A 25659-nucleotide genomic window follows, 5' to 3' on the forward strand; every position below is an offset into this window, starting at 1 on the left:
TTTTATTATGGTGGAGAAGATTCTTCTCATAGCAAAGATTCAGCACCACGGACAGCGACATATGGATTCCTGCCCGTGATTGGTCGCCCAGGTGATACAGGATTTTATCTGGTTTCAATCGATAGTTTCATTCACATTCTGGCCTTTTTGCACACAGTAATAATTTGTCATTTTAATGTAGAGGGACGTCAAGGAGTCCGTTTAACATACAGAATATCTGTGCAGTGAAATGGCAGTCTGCTTGCCACAGACGGTGCATCTTAATTAGCACATGCCATCATACAATGGGTCAGTGGAGACACAATGAGAGGCTGACGGAGGCACAGCATGGATACTATACACTTCATCAACCTATCCACAAGTTTGACTAAATGGAAATGCAATCATGAATATATGAAGGAGGCTGCCAGCGAAAAATGTTCACCGGAGGGCAGATGAAACAGGGCAATATCAATAATGCACAAGTAATGGGATCTGACGCGGAGAGTATGACTCCAGTTCAGACACGTCATATTCATAAACGACAAAGTTAAGTGGTTGAGCTTTTGTGTCCGATGTGAGCAAGTATTGGGGACAGCATCCCTGTTTTACTCCTGGATTTAGGTCTCTGGTATCTGGGACATAAATCCATAATTAGCAGTTGTGTTTAACTTCTTCCCTCACATTCCCTAAAGCACAATTGCCACAGAAGATACACTTCCTCTGTGTCTTTTATGCTCTAACACACTCCATCAGCAAATAGATGCTGCTGTAATATAGCATGAGGTGTTTAAAAAAAAAAGTAGACTATTGCAAGGTTAAATAAAAAGTGTGCACATGACGTACCTGGACAGCCTGGATTTTTGGACAAAAGCTATTGTTTGGGTTCCCAGCAGCAGGATGTGGAACAGATCCCTATAGATGCACAGCAAGGACACCGAAAAGTGTGTGCAAAAATAACCCCAGTGAGCGTAAAGGTTTCACTCTCCCCAAATATCTGCAAGACAATGCCCTGAATCATATCACTTGACTTATAATATATCAAGTAAAAAAGATCTGCATTACAAGCATCCAACGGTTTCAGAATGAAGATTTAGTGGTAACTGACTCACAAAGAGGAAATTAATTCCCTTTGGAATCGATCCACTTCAACATTTAAGGGACGTTGATCCATTGAAGTACGTACAACAAGTTAAAAAGCCTCTGCTGTGTGTGTGTGTGTGTGTGTGTGTGTGTCTGTGTGTGTGGGTGGGTGTGTGGATGGGTGTGTGTGTGTGGGGGGGGGTGGGGGGGGGGGGTGGGGGGGGGGGGGGGGGGGGTGACATGGTGTCGAATGGACCTCTTGTAGTTCAATGTCATTCATCTCCAGACTAACACCCCAGTCTGTGGCCAGGGCTGCCGGCTGGTGTTAGTTTTTCACCCTTATCTTAAACGTGTTTACTTACTTCACATAAGTAAAGTGTAATATTATAGTATTATTGTACAAATATATTAAAACACACATGTAGCTAACATTTCTCTACTCAAACACAACATGAAATAAAGAAGGTGTCTATCATTTTTAATACATTGTGTTAAATACACATTGCCAGGAGAGAGAAGTGAGGAGTCACAGAGAAAGGGACCGACAGTGAATACACAGAATGACTCTGCTTAAATCTCATATTAAAAACATACATTTTCATATTTTGGGTCATCATTTGAGCCTCTTTTGTATTTTCACATAGTTGTGTGAATCATTGTAGCATTCAACTTGATTCTTATGTATCACTGCCTGAAAGATGATCTTTGCTACTTTTCCAATGATACGGGCTCCAGCAATGTTGCACCATATATGACATAACAGTACAGCGACTTGTTAGTGAACTTATGAGGATCCTGTGTTAAAACATTACACATTGTTATTGATTAAAACGACCCATGGTGAGTACAGTCTGTGTGCAAAACTGCAGTTTTATGTACGTTAATTATGTGTTTACGTTTGTATTGCTACTTGTACTTTTGTAAAGGATGTGAATACTTCTTCCACCACTACATGTAGTCAATACTATAAAATCATAATGTAAAATCATGAGCAGGAGGAGTCATCGCTCCATCTGAGAGTGTCTTCTTGTGTGTTTGCTGTTTCTCTCTTCCTCAACAAATTATAATTTACACATGCATCCATCTGAAAATGTGGTCATGCCACAGCTGGCTTCCTATTATAGAAAAAATATATATATATATATTTGTTGTCGATCTACGTTTAGATAAAGCGTAAGTGCTCTGCTCCCTCCAGCTCTCTGGGCCGTATGTAGCATGTTTTCCTTCCTCCACCAAAAATCAGGTCACGCTGATATCGCTCCTCTGCCACCGGCCTTACTGAGCCGAGGCTGCCATGCTTTTTGCACGGGTCTCAGCTCGTCTCGCTGTGAAGTGATTAACAGATAATGGTATGCACGGGTTGCATAACAGACAAGTGACACTCGGAGCTGGAGATGGAATATCTTGACATTTACTCAGGAATGGGTAACAGCTTCGAAGATGTTTTGAGACATCTTCTCTCCCGTCTCTTCTGGCCACTCGTCAAAGTAGGTCAAAATCGTCAAGCAAGTCTTGGTTTGCTCGATGAGTGTCACAGTATTTTTCCCTGGCGGGGTGTGTGTGTGTGTGTCACGCTGATCTCTTTATTAGCCCGATTGTATCAGTGGATTATCAGAGAAATGAGCTCAGTTGTCACCACAGAGGTGTTTACGAGGCAGCCCACACACATTAGTATTGAGAAACCTGGCAGGGCGGAAAAATATGCATTTAAAGTTACTGACTATATGAACACAAGGCGGAAGTGGCTGTGGATTCATCACTTGGTATCAAAAACAGGTGCTGATGGAGCGTTTAACCAGTAGCTGCCTGCTGATTGGCTCTTTGCCTCAGAGCCGCGGTCTCCAGCAGCACAGTGACTGGCTCTGACTCTCCCCGGGAGCCGGGCTCACTCTGATCCCGTCCCAGCGGCGCTCGTCGAACAGGCCGGTGTCGCACAGCATCATTTGTTCGACAAGAAAGGCGCCCGCCTCATCAATATTTATATTGTCCTATAAACGGTGAGAGGGGTGGGGGTGAGACACGATTTAGAACATTGCGTATGCATGCGCTGAGTTCAGTGTTGGGGCTCGCTGTTTGGAAAACCTTGTGCTGCCACTCGCTCCCGTGTGTTAATATGTGAACGCATTTTATGAGCAGCCTATATTGCTGCGGTGTTAAAGTTCAGTTCACGCATACAGTGGAGTGTAACTTCAGGCACTTCTAATTGTGAGGCACAGCGAGCTCTACTCAGAATGGAGCCTCAGCTATGAAAAAACACATATTTCCAGATGTCTATTGTATAATGAATTAATACGTTACTGCAGTGATATTTAACTATTGCTGCACAGCATGATACCGTGGCCACAAGTAACACACGTCAAAATATGTCTGGTAATACGAATCTGGTGAATTCAGAATAAGTGAAGGGGCGAGTGCTCCTTCCTCTTCAGGGTGAATTAACCATGAAAAATGCATTGATTCATCTGATAATGCATTAAAAAGCTGACATTTTGGAGATGCATAGTCTTCCTAAACACAGTGTAACAGTGAAAGAGGGTCACAAAGTCAGTGAAATGACTGCAGTGTCAGTAAATGTCAGGAGGATCAGCTTAAAGCTTATTTACGCTACCCGTCATAAGCTACTGGTCATAGAGCAAATAAAACTGTGGAGGCAAAATCTCTGGGGGGATTAAATTGACCAAGAGTGCATATTATTGCTTATGAATTTAACTTTTCATTTGTTAAAAAAAAGAATGTGTTATTTAATCTTTTTCAAGTGACACTTAGTCTCACTTTAAATCAATAAGAATGAGAGGAAATACTTAAACGCCGTCCTTGTGAAGTCGTACCGAATTAAATAGTTTTTTTAATTAATTTGATTCATCCACTTATATATATATATATATATATATATATATATATATATATATATATATATATATTTTGTATACATGTTTTCTAGTTCTGATATTGAAGGTGGGTTTTAGTATTTGTTACTCATCCTACTGTGTTAGTGTTTCAAGATTTGACCCCATTTAATGAGAATAAATCACATCGTTAGTTTCAATTTATATACAGTATGTAAGGCGTTCAAATACAATTTTTAGTGACGCATGACCTGTCTTGGTTATTATTGTACATGGTTACAATTCTTTAATAAATAGACTGAACCCCATTACCATAAGCCAAGGGATATTTTGTGAATCTGGTATATAGGGTCATGGGGTGGCAGTTCCCCATGTTGTCTCTATATTTTCTAAAGTCACCCACCATTAAAAAGAGGGAATAGTTGGTTCCTCCCTCCCCCTATTCAGGCTCATCCATGCCAATAATATCTCACATCCCTTACTGCCCATTCAGATGATCCCATCCCATAATAACTGAAACCCCCCGACACACACCTTCGCAGAGCTCTCCCACCAGCCCGTGAAGCGGTTGTCTTTACAGAAGCCGTCCAGAGAGGACACCAAGTCCCCGTCCCTTCCCGTCATGTCACATTTGTTGGCCAGCAGGACGGCGGGGACCGGACGTCCGCTGTCGAGACAGACTTTGCTGTCCAGGTCCCGTTTCCACTCCGAGGCGGCCTCCAAGGTGGAGCTGTTTGTAACGTCAAAGACCACGACTGCTCCCATCGCCCCTTTGTAGTACACCCTGGACATCTTCCTGAACCTCTCCTGGCCTCGAGGGAACAGGAAAGAGATCGATGGGATTCATTCTTCACCACAGCCTGAGCTCAAAGATGAATTCCTTTTTCACAGATAAGACTTGTTATTTGCCAGAAGGAATACCGTTTTTTTTTTTTTTTTTTTTTAGTTGGCCCAGGTACACAGTGGGTAATGATACTGCTTATTCATCATGTGGGATTTGAATTATCATATGAGATTGGACTGTAGCCTAAACGTTATGTAACAAGTGACTGAAAACCAAGGAAGGTCATTCAGACAATAATATAGACTGATTGGCTCAGTTTCCCTAAAAATGCCGTCATTGGGTATTACCTACCAAATGTGTTCATACGATTTATCTATTTTTGATTAGTTGTTTTAAACTACAGGTTAAACGGTGAAAATGTATTTGTATGTGTTTATTTACAGTAGATTTTGCGGATTAAATATCTCTCTCAGCTGTCACTCTGCAACTATTCATATTGAAATCAATACGTAACACTAATTTACAAAGGGATAGCTTTAAATATGTGATTTAAAAGGTAAGTAACCGGGGAAAATTAGTTGTTAGCATTAGCTAAATCCTGCCAAGTCTATCTAAGCCATCTTTTATATTGACACAACCATTGTGCCAACGTTAGCCGTCTTAGCCAAAGCGCAGGCACCTTTTGTAGTTAGCGCATTTAAAGAAATGTTTTTACAGACATTTCTCATTTCTAGGGCACCGTCACCATTGTCATCAGGTATATTATGAGCCGACACTTTGGTTTCACAGGGCAGATCTTGACGCACTCACCTCCGATGTCCCAAAACTGCAGTCTCACCAAAGTCTTGGCATCCCATTCGATAGTCTTCAGAGCAAAGTCAACTCCAATAGATGCTTTGTATGTTTCATTAAAGCGCTTGTTAACGTAACGCAAGATAATGCTGCTCTTCCCGACGCCCACATCCCCAATGACTAGAACTTTAAACAGCCGGTCCGTACAACATGTTACTGAACTTATTGCCATGTCGTGGTCGACCTGCGCGGGGACAGTCTGGGTCTGCATACGCTTACGGCCTTTTAGTGCAGACGTCTCAACCCTAGCCGTTCCTTTTTTTTACGATTGCTTATTGAAATTCTTCCTTCAAACCGAAGCCATAAATCTTTGACCTTTGATTCAAGACAGTCAAGGCCGAGACCACAGAGCCAGTTTACGTTTCACCATAATAAAAAAAAACAGGAGACGAAAGCATAAAAAATATTTAATTCAACCCAGTCGAACAAGTGTCCTTTTAAATGCTCTGCAATATTTGTTTAAAAGGGCATACTTCATTTATACTGTGTATATATCAGGCTGCAGAAAGCTTATACCAAATATTACTAATGGTTACAGTAGCACTTCACCACATTATATAGATTTAATAGGGTCTTAATATTTAGGAAATAGATTGGCGTACACAACCAATCGCACAATATAATCATACACAGCTAACAAATTATTTCTAGTATTGACATGATTATAGATATCACCTGAATATATGAAAATATGATCCACAAATTCATACATTCACAAAACATATGTTAACGTTGGGTCATTTATCTTATGCATAAATATATGAAAACAGACGTCTAATTATAAAAGATACAAATTTGAAACCGTTAACTCGCATTTCAAGACCATAGGAATGAGATAAATGTACAAAAGAATGAACAATTCGTACTGAGAGTGTGGCACTTGAACTCGTCCTCTGCTACATTCGTGACACGGTCAGTGCACCGGCGGTACTGTATCAATCAAAAATTCACAGCCAATTGATTCTCTTTCTTTCTTTTTTTTTAACAATAAATCACGTTAACATTTTTATACGACTTTTATACCTCGATATTTATGTCCCGAGCTCAAAACAAAAGTTTAATATTTTGGGAAATGCACTTGGATGCTTTCTTTGCCAAAAGTTAGAAAAGAGGATTTCTACCCGTCACACGTCTGTACACTTGACACAAAGCAGTTAGCCTCGCTCTGTTTAAAGGTCAGAACATGAACCTGATATGTTGGTTGAATCTGTATGAAAAGTGTAAAAATGATTAGGAATGGTCATCTTTGGACAGAGCTAGGCTAGCGGTTTCCCCTCTCTCCAGTCCGTACGCAAAGCTAAGCTAATGGCTGCTAGCTGTAGCTAGCATCGGATTTAGTGGAATTGATCTCAATTAACTCTTCAACAGAGCAAATAAGTGTATTTTACAAAATGCCAAACCTCCATTTTAATTCCTAATAAAGCACAAAATGTGTTACACAAAACATTTTTTTGTTGACAAATAAGATTGTTTTGCATTACATACAACGTATATTCACCTTTAAGTCACCCTGCTCAAAATCAGCAAACTCATCTGCTTGTTATGTCACCTACATTTCTCAAATAAATATATTTATATTAAAAGTGTGTACGTACATAGAGAATCTTGGTTGTTTGTCTCATAAGAACAACACTATTTTGTATCCTAAAAGCTTATGTTAGCGTATACATATATGTTTGTAATTGTCCGCTATTGTAGACAACATCTAAAATATTTTTTTTTAAATGCGGCGCCTTGTTTTTCACCCTTATCATGAAACAGCTATAGAGTGAAAAATGACTTGACGGACCACAGAATGACTTTTCTCTCATACTACATCAGCATATACGGCACACATTATTAGAAACTTGGAAATATAGTACAACAGGTAATACTTGGCGTGCACCCTCACAGAGTTGAGGAGCTTTGCTTGTAGTCTCTGAGGATGACAGAGGCATATGTCACGTGCGTAGGGCTGCACAAGATCGACTCGGAAACCGGTGAGTTGGGAAAGGGGCTCGCTGGAGGAGCGGCGCAATCTCGGAAAGGGGACGGAGGCATCAAAGCCAGAGAACCCTCCAACGCTAAAGAACCCTCCGACGCTAATTTGACCTCAACCACGTCCTCCTCGTTGTGAATCTGGGCGTTGTTGTACATGTAGCCGTGGAGGAGGCCAAACCGCTCACGGTCCATCTCGTCCTCCTCTGAAGGGGAAGTGGGCTCCTCGTCGAACGGGTCCAGGTCCTGCTGGACGAGGTGGGCCTGGTGGTAAACGGGCATGCCGCCGCTCACGGCCTCCGGCGCGCTAATCCTGTTACGCTCAGGGTTGTAACCGTTAAATTGACCAACCGCCACCTCCTCCCGCAGGTGGTCCACGATGACGTTTTGGGGGACGACGCGATTGGGCCGCAGACGCTGAGGCGCATTGAGCTCCACCTCCTCCGCGGCTCTCATCAGTCCACAGGCGGGGATCTGCCCGTGCGGCATCATGGGGGGAGTGATGGGGGGATTGTATCTGATCAGGTCACTCTCGTCCTCCTCCTCCACATTGTACAAGGTCTTAGTGCTGAGGTCTGAGAAGTCCAGGGCTCTGTTTTGGTAGGAGTTAGTTAAGGGTTTGATGACAGCCATCTGATTGGAACCTGCTTCCTGTCTCTTCACATGCACTGACAGTCTGTGCCACGTATGATCCCCTTTTGGAGGATGTCTTGCACCTGGTTCAGACCATGACACAGACTTTCCATTAGAACTACGAACAAAATAAAGACGGCTGTTACTTCACCGGAAACCCACAAAAGTGGAGACACAGAAAGCAATTTTCGGTTCATGGCAGAAAAGAATTATCTAGTCGTTTAAAATATGAACAGTATGAATCGCGTTGTGTGTAATATTCCAGGGTATCTGCATGGTTTTTACATTGTGTTGATTATAGCGATGACTTTAATTAACTTAAATTAATTCAGAATATTTCATCTAATTCATCCATCCGTTATGTCATTGGGAAATATTTCTATATATTACTGGAAAACACACAAAAAAAGAGGTTATGTTGCTATTTTTTCTCTTTCATGCTTTGGCTGATATGAGTTTAATTCTATGTGATAACAAAAAGCTCTAAAAAAAAAGTCCTACATGTTATTTGGTCATCCTGTAGCACACAGAGATGCTTGTTTTAATTTTTACCATCAGTTCAAAGGTTAAAATGTCTGTGGGAATTGAGCACTGACCTACTTTACAACAGGTGTCCCCATGAAAGTAAATACAGTAAGACATCCGGTGCCCTTCGAGAGGGAATTACAGTAAAACCAGCATCCCCGAGGTGCCTCAGGACTCACAGACTCAATTAATGAACCTACCTGCCGTTTCCAGTGTTCTTCTTCCTCCTGAACATGTTGAGCAGACTGTTGCTTCGGCAGGCGATCTTGCCGTCGCCGACGTGCATGCGCACGGCATCGGAGGTGGTGAACGCGCTGCGCACGTTGCGCTCGGGTTTGGCAATGATGATGTACATCTTCGGGGTGAACATGCAGCCCAGAGCCACCGTCACACTGAGGCTCACGGAGAAAGATGTGGTGATGATCTTGTAGTTGCTGCCAAAGTAGATCGGCACAAACGCCAACCATATTATGCACGTGGTGTACATGGTGAAGGCGATGTATTTGGCCTCGTTGAAATTTGCCGGGACGTTGCGGGTCTTGAAGGCGTAATAGGTGCAGCTCATGATCAGCAAGCCGTTGTAGCCCAGTGGGGCCACGACGCCCACGTTGCTGGTGTTGCAGATGAGGAAGACCTCTTTGATGCTGGGGTAGGATTTGATGGGTTCAGGAGGCTCCATGACGATGAGGGTAACCTCCAAGGAGAGCTGGGCGCTGATCAGGATGGAGGCGATGACCAATTGAGCCCAAGCGCTCATGAACCTCGGCTTCCTGGTGCAAATCTTCTTCTTGCTGCCCGCCAGAATACGGGCGATGCGGTTGGTTTTGGTGACCAGGGCGGAGTAGCACATGGCGGCTGAGAGTCCGACGAGCAGCCTCTGGAGGTAGCAGGAGGCCACGGTGGGTCGGGCGATGAGGGTGAAGGGACACAGGTAGCCCAGGAAGATCCCCGCGAGGATGATGTAGCAGAGCTCCCGGCTGGAGGATTTGACCACGGGCGTGTCCCGGAACAAGACGAAGATGAAGGCAACGAATGACGTGACCAGGATGCCCAGGCAGGAGAAAACCACCTGGATGATGGACTCTGGATTGCTCCACTCCAGGTAGCGCACGGGAATTGGCTCACAGCCTGAAGAGGATGAAAAACATGGAAGATTTGTAAACACAGCCAAAATGTACTAAAAAGCAGCTCATTAAACTTTAAACGTTCTGGCATCAGCTTTGGTGGTTTAGATTTCCGATTTCCGATTTTTTTATGGGCTTCATAGTAAAAACATATAAAAAATTAATCAAATACATTTCAGCCTGAGAAAATACAGTAAGTGTCAAAGTAGGTTTTTAGCGCAACTATAAATAAACCCCTTTCTACTCAGCCACGGCCGGGGCTGGGCTGCAGCCAGCAGAGGACGGGGCCAATGCAGCAGGACAAAGTAAATCACTGCGTTCCTCATGAATCCAAAATAAGATCACATTGCTGCTTCATGTTGAGCGCACACTTTTAATATCTAATTTATGTTGTTTTATTTATTTATTGGAGGGCGGCAGCAGGGTTAGGGTTGAAGAATAATTGTTGTGTCATCCCTGTGCGCCACATTTTCTGGTTTATGAAGGTACCTAAAGGTCTCGTCGTAAAAAAAAAAATAATATATATATTTATGAAACAGCATGGAAGCAGGATGATCCTATTAAGGAAGTGTCTCGCCTTTGAACAGCACAGAAGGCCTTTGAAAGTGGGCCAGAAGAAGAAGAGTGGTAAGTGAAGTAGGGCTGCTGTCGGATGACACGGTGAAGATGATGAATGGCTCTTGTGTGTCATGGGATAGCAAAGAAAATAGGACAGGACAGGTTTATGAAATAGTGGAGCAAAGAACCTTAGCAGGACAATCTGTATGGAGTTCAGGTGGGAGGGGTGTGGGGGGGGGGGGGGAGTAAACTTGGAGGAACTAAACTTTCTACAGAGAAGAATCTCCTCTTGTCTCTGAAAGCATCAATTGTGGCCTCTGACGTGACCTTAATTCATCTAAATGTACAGTTTTAATCCGATGAGGCGAATTGTCTTGGATGGATTTAGCAGAAAAATTTTATTTACTATAAATAAAACAATTATTTAAAGCAACAGTTGGACATTTTGGGAAATACGTTTATTCACTTTAGTGCTGAGCGTTAGATGAAAAGATTGAAACCACGATCATATCTGTAAATATTAAGCTCCAGCTGATTAGCTTAGCTTAGCATAACAAATCTCATTTGTTTAATTTGTACAGAAAATGAACAAAAACAACATGTGTGATCTTATGGGGGAGGAGGGGGATGGGGGATTAAACCAGTGGAGCCTCCAGAAAGTTGCACCCTATAAAACCACAAGTTGTTGTTTTTAACACTCCAGTTATACAAATTAAACAAGCATAACATGTTACAGAGTGAGCATTAGGGGGTCTTAATGCTAAGCCAATGCTAACTGGCTGCTTGCTGTTGCCTTATATTTAACAAAACAGATATGAAGGTGGTATCAATGCTCTCATTTTACTCTTGGGGGAAAAAAACTAATATGCATATTTTCCAAAATGTCAAACTCTAAAAGAAAACCAGTTCCAGTCCTCAGAGCAGGTGAGAGTTTACAGCGGTCGGTTCATGGAGAGCGAGGAGTGTGGGTCCTACCCTGCAGTTCCTCGTCTGGCCACCAGCCCAGCTCACAGGCCTTGCAGGTGAACTCGTCCTGGACGAACTCGTTGTCCTTACAGGCGGTGCAGATCCAGCAGCAGCTCACTTCTCCCTTCCTGATCACCTGCTCAACAAATGAGTTAGAACCATTTTTAACAAGTGCCCATCTGGACCCTTCGTTTGTTTCAGTGTCCCCGCTGCTTGTAATATTTAAATAACTGGTTTTTTTTAACACAAAACTAAAGATAGATCAGAAGCGGTCATAATAACTGTTGAGTTGCTCTCTTTGAGTAGTTACGTTTCTATTTCTAGGAAAGAGCTGCAGATAATCTGGAAAACATTAATTAATATCTCATTTATATTTAAAGCTTTAGACTTGATGATTAAAACACTTTATTAATGACTAGTGAACGTGTTTAATGGATTATTAGTTATTAACGGAACATTTCTAAAGTCATTATAACCAAAAGGATGAACATCAGCCCATGTGTTTGTTCACAACCCAGCATCTGTTCTCAAGAATGGCTGATTATTTATTATGTATGTCAATAAATCCATTAGTTAGATCATTGTAGTCCTAATATTTAAAGACCAGTGAGTCCAATGCAAAGACTGAACTACAAAGCTGCACTCCAGAGGGTCAGAGGTGACATGTAGTGGTAGCAGCTGCAGGATGAGTCCCTCACCTTGATCTGTCCTCTGGAGCAGGGCTCACTGCAGACGGAGCGGACCATGTCACTGCGGTTCATCTGCATCATCTCATCATTCAGACTGAGCACGCCCTCGTGCCACGAGCCGATGTTGATGTAGTCATAAACACTCGGCTGCACGTGCTGGAAGTTCATGATCTCGTACCTGACGGTGGATCGAAAGGCCACGAGTTAAACAAGGTTTCGCCGGCGCTAAATCGATTCTTAAAAGGGGAAACAACAGCAGTTTTACGGCCACTTAGCACACAAACAGCATGTTGTATCAGCAGGAGGCCTGAAGGGCTCTTGATCAATACTTGTCTCTGAGGTATCATTTCACCAGCTGATGGTATGTCTTTCATATCTTCCTCTCTGGATTGCAATAAAAACTCCACGCTGGAGTCTCAAAACACTTCCAGACTCACCTGACGACGCCATTTCAGTTGCTCGCCGATGGAAATAGCTGAAGAATAGCGACTGAAACTATTGCTATGTGTGTTCAAAACAAACAGGATTATTATCTGGAGTACAGTGTATGTATCACTGAGGTGCCAGACAATTGCTTTTCTCATTACAATAGGGACATTACACTCTGCAAGCGGTCCCTGAAAGCCACCTTTAAAAAAAAAATGTAATCCACTTTGTGCACATCATATTTGCACTGACGGGAGTCATTTCAGCAGCATCTGCCCTTGAAAGGTTATTTGGGAAGCTGTCTAATAAATTTGGGAAGCTGTATATTCATATGTGGCTTATTTTAGAAAAGAAAACATCTTAGTATTCCAATTTGCCAACAAGAAAACACTGCTAATTAAATTTACACCAAAGAATAAAGACACCAAATTGACTTAATAAAACATTTCGTACAGAGAGTACAGAGTATATTATGCTTCAGGTCAAAAAAACTATAAGCATCTAGCAACTCAAATCTCAGTAAACCTTATTATCAGAGATAACAGATTGTAATCTTTTTATTGTTGATCTTTCATCTGATTCTGAACGTTGTTTGAAACAAAAATGTTCATGACATTTAAACTATTCTGAGATGGTCTATTCTGCAAAAAGGAGCACTTTTACTTTTTGTAATTTAAAGTTTAAATTACAAAAAGTAAAGGGCCAGTGTGTAGGATTAGGCTGTAACATGAAGCGTTTCGAAAGGAACTACGGTGGCCCACACGAAAAAAAACCCAAAAATGTCAGTAAGTGTTTGATTTGTCCGTTCTGGGCTTCTGTAGAAACATGGCGGCCGGCTCCGAGAAGAGTACCCTCTTTGTATAGTTAGAAATGTCTCAGTCTAAGGTAACCAAAAACACATCATTATTATTTTTCTTTTTTGCCAAGTCTTCCACAACTGAGTATTGTGCACAAAAAAAAAAAAAAGGCGTGTTTTTACCTCCCGGGCGAGTCGCCGTTCTCGTCAAACCATATGTCCTCCCCGGAAACCCCCGCGAAGGACGTCTTGAGGAGAAAGTCCAGCAGGTGGCTGCCGTCCACGGGCTTCATGTTCTCACAGAGCCCCACGACACCCGGGCACAGCACCGTGTGCATGTCGTGCAGCCCGTGGGCCATGGCGTAGATGGCGTTGATGACGAAGCCCATCTTGCTGTCCTGGACGTAGTGGTCCTCCAGACTTTCGTAACCTGCCCACACATTAAACACGCGGTGAGGACTCGTCTCCAGGACGACGGCGGGCCCTCACTGGGAGGCGCTTCACTGCTGCAAGCGGTATAGCACGTTATGTGTTGTCGGAATAGTTCAGGTGTGTCTAGCGTGATGTATTACAAAGGAGTGATAGGGTGCTCACAGATACATTCTTGGTTCGTATCCTCCGAATGCAGGCAGCGAGCTACACGACGTCGGTGGGAGACGTGCTTTAAAAGAACTGCAGGCCTCAGAGAACGGCTTCAAAGAAACCGTGTTACCGTGGCCAGACTATTTCGTTTTGTGCATTCCTGAGTCGGGCTTCAATTGGGAGTTGGTCTGAAATATATGTCGTTCCGTATTATTCCTCCTCAGATTTAAAAATAAATAAATAAAAACTACGATGAGCGAAGGACACACAAACAGTGTGTGAAGTTCAAACACACCCTATCAGTTCAGTGTAAAGCAGGCTAGAAGCAGAGTGAGCGGGTCGGTAGAGTAACATGTCAACTTGGTGTCAAAGAGCTGCGTCATGCATTCAATGTGTTTTTCTTTTCTTAAGTCTTGTAAAGTGTGTCAAAGGCAACAACTCCTTCAATCTTTCTTTCTCCTAAATAATTGCACTCGAAAACCCTCGTATAGTTTAGTATAATTCACACATTTTTACAAAAGCACCACGCTGGTGAAGCATATTTTTCATATTTATGAATAAAATGATGGTTAGCTTCTCTTAATGCTCTTGTTATCCCAAACGCCCTGGTTCATATTTTATGAAAAGCAGAGTGTGATAAGGTAATCTCTGATGGGGATTGATACAGCTGGTGACTTGATTTTACCCTGCAAGGGAATATATAAGATTAGGTGTTCATTCTGACTCCGGTTTGATATATTTTATTGATGATGCATGAATACTTTTATATAAAACCCCAAAAATTTAAATTCAAGTGAATGGAAATCCATGAGCAAGATTATTGTGTCCGCAGTCTTCATAGCCGGTATAATAATGACACAGCTCTTCATGTTATCCACTCAGATGAGTTTTAATTATCTTTCTACAATTTATTAGAAAATAATAGGAGACAATACATTCTTGTTAAGTTACGTTTGTTTGCAGAATTTCGAAAGAAAACTATTTTATGAGAGAGTTTTATTAAATAATATTCTCGTTATTTATTTAATTGTTCTCATCTTAATGTGTTTTTCTTAAATTGTACATTTTTCTTTTCTTCAACTAATAAAAGTAAACAGTGTGGTTGTTTTAGGGTGTGTGTGTGTGTGTGTGTGTGTGTGTGTGTGTTCGACAAACTGCCAGATGGACAAAAGAAAACTTTTAAGTTGTAACGTTTGTCCAACACAATGTTTTTTAATTGATTTTTTTTTTTTTTTAAACTAAAAAGATTTTTCTATTACATCTCATAATATTGTGTTTGACGGATCGCTCCGGCTTGGCAGAGATATTCTAATCCCTAGTTCCATAACGTGTCATTGAGAGTGTCCTTCTGCCTCTAACTGTGCGACACACACGAGGCCGACACGTTTTCTTTGTTTTACGAGCGCCATCCGTTTGCCGGTGTGTTTTCTCACAACGTGTGTTTATAAATCAAGTGACTGTTTTGGGGGGGGGGGGCACAGCGAGCGCCTGTGTGCAGACTGAAGTCAGCCGGGTAGCAGCCGGCTGAGCGTCCGATGGGAATTGCTGGCGATGACCTAGTTTAACGGCTCCTCGGCGCCTCCGTCGTGACGCCGACGATGATGAGGTGTGCGAGCCGACCGAACCTCCTCCGTCCAAAAAATGTGAATATGCAACTGCAGTATACGTGTTTGCGTCCGTTAGAATATGGCTTCACTAGTTCCGTGGCGACATGCAACTCAAGCCGGATCAGCCAGTTACCATCTCACTCAAATGTTATTGGGCTTGTTTTGTTTGGCTCTCACTGCAGAGTAAGAAAGAAGAACAAAAACTAATTCAAACATCCCAATAGCTTCATATATTAGAGGTTCACTGAGATTAATAGTACGTTTAGAGATGGATAAGACGAGCAGAATGATCACGTCGTGTGATTAAACCTTAATATCAGTCAACCTCGACGTATATTGCCAAAGTGAGGAGCATTACGATTCCATTTAGAGGGATTCACTCACCGTCCTGGAGTTCTACACCAAAGAAATCAATGAGAAAATCAATAAGAAGATACAAAAAAAAAAACAATAGAAGGTAACAGGGCAGCAAGCAATAACTCTATCTCCACTTACGAGGCACAAATAAGTATTCTAATAACTGTTATCAAAAAATGAAGCTTTGTGGGATATGAATAGAAGCTTGAGGTATGTGCGTAATAAAGAAGAGAGGCTCTATTCTCGTAAATGATGTGCAAACGCTGCAAAGGAAGACGTGATTAAAAACAACTGCAGGAAGTGAGGATGCGATGACAAAAACAAATTCACGTGAAGGACCTCGAGAGAACTGAAAAGGAGTAAAAATGTTGTTTTGTTTTTTTTGCCGCATGCATCATTTTATATTTACGTTTTTTATCAATATGAAGAATTTTTAAAAAGGGTTATAGAAACACTGCATTGAACAGCATACAGTACATTAAGATTGAAAACGTAAATATATCTATACACGTATATATATTTGAATAAAATAAATATGTAAGAGCAGTGTGCAAAACATGCTTGTTGAGCATTGTTTTCGAGAAACCAAGTACTTTTTAGTTCCTTCGTAAAAGAAAAGGATTCAATTTACCTAGGTCATCATCCTCTGTGAAGCCGAGTGTCACAGAAATGAACGATATGAACAAAAAAAAACAAAAAAAATGTGTTATTGGTTTGACTTTGAGAGAAATCTCCCCCTCTGGCAGTCGAATTCATAATTTAAGGATGTGTTCCAGTTTACGGGGGGGGTGTGGGGGGGGGGCCTTTTGGCTTCGTCCACCGGGCATTGCACGCACATCACAACAGTTCAAACAAGACAAGCCGATGTGCACGCTGGCGTGAAGGGAAAAAAAAATAACGTACACCAGAGGAACTGCAGGAAAAACGTCACAATCGGGCTGACGGAGTTGTTCAGCTGTACCTGAGCAGTTTCGTGCATAATTCAGGTTCTCCAGCGGGTGTCCGGGAATGCGGCACTGGAAGCGGTACTGCCAGAACTCGGGGAACCACGGGTTGCGGGTGTTGGAGCTGAGCTTGAGCTTGGGGAAGTAGTCATCGAAGGAGGAGACCTCGTCGGACTGCAGCTTCACGGTGATGCCGCCCACGGCCTCCTGCTCGTATCCCTCCACCACCTCGACCCGGTCGGCCCAGCCGTCGCTGCGGGGAGAGAAACAAGTCGTAGATGGTAGATCGCGTTCACGTTCACACATGAGTCACAGGGCTGAACTTCGGAAAAGAAACAGGTGACCTCGGAGGAACCCAGAAGGTCATTCGCGTCATATTTTCCGAAGGAATTTACTCACGTTTTGGAAATAATGTTCTGTAAGTCGTTATGTGATGCCAACCAACGTTTTAAGTCTTATTATATTAGCTGTCTTTTTCTAGAATGGTGTTACTTTCTATTCATTTATTTTTTCATTACAATTATTCTTGTACAAAATGTAATTGTCCTGGTTGTTTCCGCCAAACAATCAGTTTTTTTTTTTTTTTAAATCAACCAGGGAAGTAAATATATTCTCATCTAAGATGGTTAGAAGAGTCTTTGAGGCTTCTGGGAACTCCTTCAGTAAATATGAATATGTTCAAAATGACCTTTGGGGGTTTTCAGAGGTCACTCTGTCACTCAAATGTAATATTAAAACATGAGGCACACACTTGCAACAGAAGGATTAAGGTTAATATTTTGGTTGTGGTTTCACACAGATTTTTAAAACCAGTTAAATAAAATCAAATGCATAAAACTGCATAATTGTCAAGAATAACAGTTTCTGAAAAGTTTAAAGTTTTGGCTTCAGAGACTAAACCCCAGCTCCAACAGCTATTAGCGATTTGAGCAACTAATACTCCGTACTGTTAACCTCGTTTATATCTTTGCCATTGTTTATATCCTGAATATCTGTTTGTTGATATTCATATTTCCGCTCTTTCATATTTGCACTCGCTTCCAACTTTGTACGCCAACCTCTGGGCAACAATTCCCCTCAAGATCAACAACAGAGTCGCATCCACTTCATTTGAAGTCAAATATTACGAATCCTCGTGCAAATTTCCACACAAAAAAACAACAACAAAAACGGTAACAAACGGTAGTTTTCATCTCACACGAAAAGGAAAACAGTCGTTGTGTGAGGCTGGTGTGAAGCTCCAGAAGCCCCGTGACAGCGTCGTGTTTGAAGCTGCATGCGGCCTCACTAACGAGCCTCTGACTCTGTTTCCCCTTCAGCCTCCTCGCTGCTCTCTCTGTACTCGCCCGAAACAAGATTTTCTTCTTCTTTTTTTTAAAAGTCTCCCCACTCCTCAGACACGGTCACAAAGTCCAGTGAGAAATCGCAGCTCAGTGCTGTAAGCGGCCCAATCTGCCCGAGAGAGAAACCAGTTCCCCACAGAGACACCTCAGGGTGATTCTTTTCTGTGTCATAGTCACAGTTTGTATTTATAGTTCACAATTCTGCAATTAAACCGTTCACAAAAGATCCGGCTTATGAGACATGCATGAGCTTTTGTTTGACCCCCCCCACCCCAAAAAAAACACAACTCCCTTCATTTGAGTTGCGAGACGCATCTTGAGTGTTTCTCAGCGGCGTGGGATGAAATCCGTGATGCGTGTGTTTTGAAAACTACCGAATCGCACTCGTTTCAAGGATGATTGGGCCCGAAAAACAACGCCCTTAAAATTGCTGCAACGCACTGAATGATAATAAAAAAAAATAAAAAAAACACACACACAACTGTTGTCTGGCCACAAAACGTGCAGAGCGGCAATCGCTTCTGATAAGCTGCGACAACTGGAACGCATTAACACAAAAAAACAACAACTATAATGACTTATAAGCATTGTCACGCTGAGTGTGTTAGACTACGGACAATGTGAGTATCTCAAAAGCTGCTTTTTCACCCTGCAAAGACACACACACACACACACACACACTCACACACACACATTTGAGGCCAAAACAACACTTCTTTGTATTCATAACAGAATGCCTCTAAGATAAGGAATACTGCACTTCATCCACAGAGCAAAAAATATCAGTTATCAACCTCCAAAAAAACAAACAAAGCCCCATATTTGGCCAAAGAAAAGCCGAAAGCCAACAGCACGTTTGTCTTTCGTCTGGCACGTGAAGAATAAACGGACAATGGCGGTCCGGTGTGACCGTATCAACGGTACCTGGCCATCTGCTTCTCAGCATCACACTCCCTGCAGTCCGACACTCTGAGTGCCAAACACCTACAGCCCTGACGTCAACACACACACACACACACACACACGCACACTGTTGTGCATCTCCACATTCAGGAGCCCCGTTTCATCGTCACAAAAGACGTTTATCGAGAAGAAGAAAAAGAAGAAGTAGGAATTGCATTTCGTTAAATGAACGAGGACGACGAGGATCATGAAAACTGATCTGTTCACTGGAGAGGTTGATGGGAAACGAGTCGTCTGTTGTTTTTGAGATGTGAGAGCGGCCATTTCTTTCATCCTGCACACGAGCAAAGATGGCTGACGAGTTTTCAGCATCGTCTTCCTTGACCCAGAATAAAAACAACTCACGCCCTCCTTATCTTCCGTGGAGACTTTGCAGTGAAAGGGTTGAAACAAGTTTAAACTCTCTATTTTTTCTTCACACATTTGGGTTGAGAAGAAGGTTTTTTTTTCTTCTTCTTTTTTGGACTCCCTCTCATCAAGCCTCCGTGATTAAAGAAGACACGAATGAATGGAACCGCTCTCGGTAAATGAACCCCGCGGCTTTTTTTAAAAATCGTGGCCTATTTCCAGGTACCGCATGCTCTCTCCTCCTAACAGGACTCGAGGTGAGCTGAGACTCCTCGGCTGTAAGTGCTGATGCGAGCTTTTGATGTTCACCGCTCTTCATTCCCCAGCTCATGCTGGAGGTGCTGTCCCATATTAGCCCATCCTGCCTGTGATCTGACAGGGAGAGGGAGCTGCCGTGGATGCATTATTCATCTCTGAGCCCGACTCAAAGCGTCTCCTGCTTTCAGAGGAACTCCACTCCCAGAAGGAGAAAAATAATATTTTTCGGTTCCGTGTGAACTTTCCATCCTGAGCGACATCCGTATTTTTCCTCAAATGGTACTATTTCACCTTTGAATGCGTTTAAATCATTGTTATCTAATCTATTGTGCAATTTGTAAATCACTTCGAACTCTCCCGGCATGTGACTTAACGAAAGTATACTCAAAAGCTACGAAATTAACCTTAAAGTTAAAAATGTTTAGTTCACTTTTGGTTTCCAAGGACAAAAAAAAATGTATCTTCAATCTCAACTTTTCTGGAGGGAAAGTCCTTTGGGTGCTCAGAAAAAAATGGAAATCTCAACTCATGTGATACGACAGAAAGCTCCAAAAAGGCTACTGAAAGGGCCCTCTGGTAAGATTGTCTTGTCAACTACAATTATCTTCATTAACTCCCCAAATATCATGTCAAAAAGTGAGGCACAATTAGCTGAAGTCATGAGCAAAAAAAAATTATAATTTTTAGTTACGGGGATACAATAATTATTTACTCATACAGCACGATGGAAAGCTCAAAAACAGCTACTTAACAGACCTTCCAAGGTCAATATATATATATATATATATATATATATATATATACATACATACATAGATCTTTAAAACAGCAGTAAATGTGAAACAACGTACTGGATTTATTTTGGGAAACTAAAGGATTACAGTCTCATGTTGGCGAGAAGTCTAAAAGATTTCGGTTCAACATGGATTTTCAAAACCAGCGAGATAGATAGAAAGATTTTGAGCAACAATAAAATCAGCTCTCGCAGCTATTAGCAAACTTGAGTTATGAGCTGATAACTTATGATCCTTACCGTTACTCTCGTTTGTATTGTATATTGGTTTATTTATATTTTCATTTACGCTCTTTATATTTGCACTCCTTCCGACGTGGTACGGCAGCTGTATACATAACAATTACATAACAATTTCACATAAAGTTACATCTCTTTTCTCTCCTTTGAGGTTAAGCTTTATGAAATTGTACAAGTCGTAACGGCATTGGGTTATGTTTGTTTTTTTAAGAGTCTGATTGTTTGATTTTTCAAAACAAAGCCAAACACAGTTAGATAGTATTCATACCTATAAGGACATTTCTATTATATTTTTTAAATGTATTTGAGTAAATTCAAATGCCACAGATTTTTTACGAAAAGTCCTTAAACTGCTCAGAAGAAACAACAATTCAGCAACCTCCGTCTACCGAGATACATGATATGATGGAAAGCTCCAGAACAGCTAAACGGACCTCGATTGTTGAGATTGATATTGTCAACTACACTCATCTTCATCATTGACGCACACGTTATTAATCCATGTGGCACACATTGCTGTTTCTGTTTAATTCTCCAAAAATTATTATTGTGATTATTGTGAGTCGGCCATTAAAATCTTCTTAAAAGACACTTCAAACTCTTCAAAAAAAACCCTGACGGAACCAAACAGGAAGTCCCGTGGAACAAACCTGCCAATGAGGACGAACTCTCCGGCTACGCCGAGCCGCCTCATGGCCATGAGCAGCCCTCGGACCGTCATGCCTTCACAGAAGCAGACGACCACCCGGGCTTTGGGCAGACGCTCGCGCAGCTTCCTCAGCAGCCGGTCGAAGTGCCTCTCCTCGGCGTTGCTGTAGATCTTGTCAGAGTGGGCGACGCAGAGGCCGTCCTGCGAGGCGAGCTCCTTGAACACCTCCATCCCGCTCTCGCCGTAGTTACCTGAGGAAGACGAGAGGAGGCCGTCATTCGGGAAAGAATCGATGGGTTTCCTTCTTCTTGGTTTTTTTTTGTTTGTTTTTTTTAAACTCAAAATGAGTCAAGGGCAGCTCGCTGAGACGACACGTCTCTTCTTTTAGGTCTCAAGTGGTCCGCCGTGTCCCCCGGAGCAGAACAACTAGAACAAGCCGGGTTACAGTGACCTCAGCAGCAACATCTGAGGGTGAGGGGAGCGCTCTTCACCGTCAACGATGAACCTCGAGGGATTTAGGCTGAATTCTGGCATCATTCATCGATTAAATTTGCCAAAAAGCACACACAGATCTTTATCACGGTCAATAAAAAAAGGGCTTGGCAGGTTTTACTTGGATACTTATCAGCTGTTAAGTATCTCACAGTGTGCTCTTGCTCTGTGGGTGGAATCTAAATTTTTATAATTCATATGCTTTTCGAAATGTATTTCTCAGTAAATCAAATGTTAATGTAAATTACAATGTGTACGACACAGTGTTGTATATTATGCAAAAGTGTGAGAAACAACATTGTGTGGAAAGATGACCTTTTCACCCTGAGCTGATAATTAAGAACTACATAGAAAATCAAATGCAGGTATTCATTGTTTTGTCTCTACAATGTCAGAAAATCCCCCCCAAAAAATGTCCATCACAAGGTAAAAGCTTTAAATTGTTGCTTTTGATTGACCAACAATCCAAAACCCAGGTATTGTCAGTTTACGTGCTGATAAAAACAGAGGAAAGCAGCAAATTTTAACATTTAAAATCCTGAAAACAACTGAATTTGTGTCTACTTTGCATGAAAAAGTACTAAAACTGGATGGATGATTTGTTTTCAAGCTCCAGCTGCGACAGTTTGCTGATACCTGCAGGAGCAACAAAGTCAAACTGAGGATGAAGAGAAACGAAAAGCACGTTGTGTCTAGATGCAATCGGTCTCCGTGGACTTTGATGCATAACAAAAGAGCTCAGGGAACGCCATTTCCTCTTTCATCCTCTAAAATTGAACCTCAATTCATGCAAATATTATGTAGATGAGCCACACAAAGGAGTACACAACTGTCTGCAGCCGCCTGCTGTTAAAACATTAGTCGAACAAACGTCATTCACAACAAAACAGAACATTGATTAAACTGAGCTCGCAGAGACGCTTATGAGCTGCCATGAGGTCCTAAGATGGACCGTGTTGTCTTTAGTTTCCTGTTTGCAGTGAAACCAGAGAAAATAACACCACCAAGACTGGATTCATGCACTAAAAGCAGGAGCAGCTCTATATGTACATCGCAAAAAGGTGTTTTATGCTAAATTAATGATCCGAATGTTAAATCAGCTCCTTTAAAGGGGGGTGGCGCCTTTGATTGTACACCTGAAGTTTAGTTCCCTTGTCGATGGGGTGTTACTGAGCGTGTGAAAAAACAATTGCATAATGTCAAAAACTAGATGTGGGTGGCAGCGAGGGGTCAAAGAAAGAGGGGCTAGAGAGTTGCATCATGGGAGATGTGGGAGCCTGTGTTTCTGGAGCTTGACACAGACTTAAAGTTGTAGGATTTCTTTCGCCGCTTGAATTTTGGCAATTGTCTTATTTAATCTGTCCCCTGAACTTTTAAGAGCCATACCAAATCGAAAGGCGTCTTACCCTCCGTGTGCACGGCGGACACGTAGGTCCAGTTGTACCGTTTGACGATGTCCAGGAGGGCCCTGGCCTGCAGCGTGTCGGAGGGCACCACCCTGAGGAAGTACTTGAACAACGTCTTGTCGCTGAGGTCGATACTCGTCGCAGAGTAGGCGATCTGCGGGATGTTGAACAGCTGCAGGAGGTTTTGAACTTGAATGGCGACGGAGCTGGAGCCGGGCCCGATGACCCCCGCGATGGGCTTCTTGGTCGGCGGCGGCTGACTGGAGGGAACCCCCTCGATGCACCACCTGGAGCCGTCCTCGTCGTCCCGGATGGAGATGAGGGAGTCTCGTATGAACTCGATGCTCTGCTCCAGAGCCACCGAAGAATGCCAGCAGGAGTCCCTGATCTCGCAGCCCAGGGTGATGTTGGGCAACAGGTCGGGGTCCGAGTTAATCCGGTCCAAGGCGTGGAACATGGCCTCCACTCTCTGGATGCCGTACTGCTCGCGGACCTCTCCGCATTTCCTCTCCGCCACCTTCTCCGCCGACGGTTGGTGGTGGACGGAGAAGAGGGCCCCGATTATAATGTCCCCGTCCATCCTCGCCACCAGGCGGGAGGCGGAGTTCGGCACCGCCGACCTCTCATACTTTCCTCTGGACAACGCGAACGTCTCAAACAGTAAAATGCTGATGGCAGTCAGGTAAATCATATTCGACATTGTGCCACAGCTGCTGAATGTAGAATCATGTCCACTTTGCCATAACGGAGGTCCATCAATCCACGTTTGGATGGAATGGAAATGAACTCAGCTGCTGCTCCTTCAGATTGTGCACCTGTATGAGAGACGAGGAGCATCAAATCCAGTTTATCACATGTAAACAATGGATTTAATGCTTTTCTTTGTTATCGATGATAATAAACATGAATATCTTTGTGTTTTACACTGTGGGTCGGACAAAACAAATCATTTGAATAGCTTTTGTTCTCCTTCATTTTTCCTATCCTCTGATACAAGAATAAACATAAAGTCTAATTAATTAAGATTAATTGATATTAAAAAGAATCCATTCATGTGACTTATCTAACCATTGTGTCACTGGGCCGCCACACACACACACACACACACACAAATCTAAACATGTTAAAAGTCACAACACCTCCCTTGTCTTCTATCACAATTAACACATGAACGTCAACCAATGAACATATTGAGGAACTATATTGTACGTACAAATTACATTAAAAAAACATGCAAAAAGAAAAAGTTATTGGAGTCCTGTTGCATTAAAGTACGCGGTGATCTACAGGGTGCAACCTAAAACAAATGATATCAGCAGTAATCATACAAGACAATCTTTAAGGACACTAAGTTCTAGCTCTGAGAGGTATAAGTTATCTCTAGGGCACCGGTTTGAGTTTCAGCACCACGGACAGCTCCTGCGTCTCTCAGCTGGTTTATTTCAACCTGCGACTGTTTCTTCAACTTTTACCCCTGAGAGCAACAACAAGGACGCCGGGACGTGCCTCACTTATATCCTGTTTACCCCCGTCAGACAGCTGACGCCACACGTCCTCGGCTCCACAGACACATTTTCAACATCGTCACCCACCTTTATGCACGTGCATCCCAATTAAAGGGCGAAGCTTAATTAACAGAGCAGACCAAGACAACGCTGACGTGTCCAGTGAACTAGTCTGGGGCTGCAAGGCAGCTAATAAGTGGCATGACGTGACCTACCTGCAGCAGGCGATTCGGGACATAGCGGTGTGTGTGTCTCCTCTGAAGCAGCCAGACTGGACTCTTCTGCCGAGAAAACACTGTGGGACTCTCTCTCTCTCTCTCTCTCTCTCTCTCTCTCTCTCTCTCTCTCTCTCTCTCTCTCTCTCTCTCCCTCCTGATCATGAAGTGCCCTCTTCTTCTCCTCCTCCTCACTGCATCTTTAAAGCGGGTCACACTCACTGCAGTGCCCCTGATTTGGAGACACAATCCTTAAACGTCAAGAGGATGTTTCAGACAATGCAACGCCGATTAATGGCATGTTACGAGGGGAGGATGGGGGGATGAGGGGGGTGTGGGGGGGGGGGGTTAAGGGAGAGCTGGCAACCTGAAAAGCAAAGATAGCTCCGCCAAATCTATGTGAGGTGGAAGATTGTTTATTCTCCTGTAAAGAGACCGGTCAAACTTCACGTAATTGGGACCACTGCGTCGTGGCTGTCAGTGACAGATGTGATGCGCTTGCAGTTCGCCGCCGCAGCCGTAAACACCGCCGCGCTCTGCTGCCACCGTGTGGCCGATAACAGGTACTGCGCCATGATTTAAAAAAAATAAATAAAACTAGATTCGTCAATGGAAATAAATACTGTTGTTTGGTCAACAAATAAAAAAATGTAATGACAATAATCATTGTCGTATTCATAATTCAAATAAATAAATAAAAACATGAAAAGATAATTGGA

General features: G+C 42.7%; 2 protein-coding genes across 2 annotated transcripts; both read right to left on the minus strand.

Annotated features, from left to right (window-relative positions):
• Positions 1 to 2888: 2888 nt before the first annotated feature.
• On the minus strand, positions 2889 to 5716 carry rab32b (RAB32b, member RAS oncogene family). Its single transcript, XM_034562720.1, has 3 exons — positions 5503 to 5716; positions 4443 to 4720; positions 2889 to 3050 (listed from the first exon to the last, which is right to left on the minus strand). The coding sequence occupies exons 1-3, from the start codon at positions 5714 to 5716 to the stop codon at positions 2889 to 2891; spliced, it is 654 nt and encodes a 217-aa protein (XP_034418611.1).
• Positions 5717 to 7431: 1715 nt separating this feature from the next.
• grm1b (glutamate receptor, metabotropic 1b) lies at positions 7432 to 25105 on the minus strand. Its single transcript, XM_034562628.1, is given in 10 exon segments — positions 7432 to 8272; positions 8880 to 9807; positions 11337 to 11463; positions 12026 to 12194; positions 13422 to 13668; positions 16746 to 16981; positions 21324 to 21573; positions 23221 to 24006; positions 24932 to 24988; positions 24991 to 25105. Coding segments are annotated over 10 exon segments (3756 nt in total).
• Positions 25106 to 25659: the final 554 nt, after the last annotated feature.

The sequence above is a fragment of the Cyclopterus lumpus genome, chromosome 22 (assembly GCF_009769545.1).
Source record: "Cyclopterus lumpus isolate fCycLum1 chromosome 22, fCycLum1.pri, whole genome shotgun sequence".
In the NCBI taxonomy this organism is placed as follows: domain Eukaryota; kingdom Metazoa; phylum Chordata; class Actinopteri; order Perciformes; family Cyclopteridae; genus Cyclopterus; species Cyclopterus lumpus.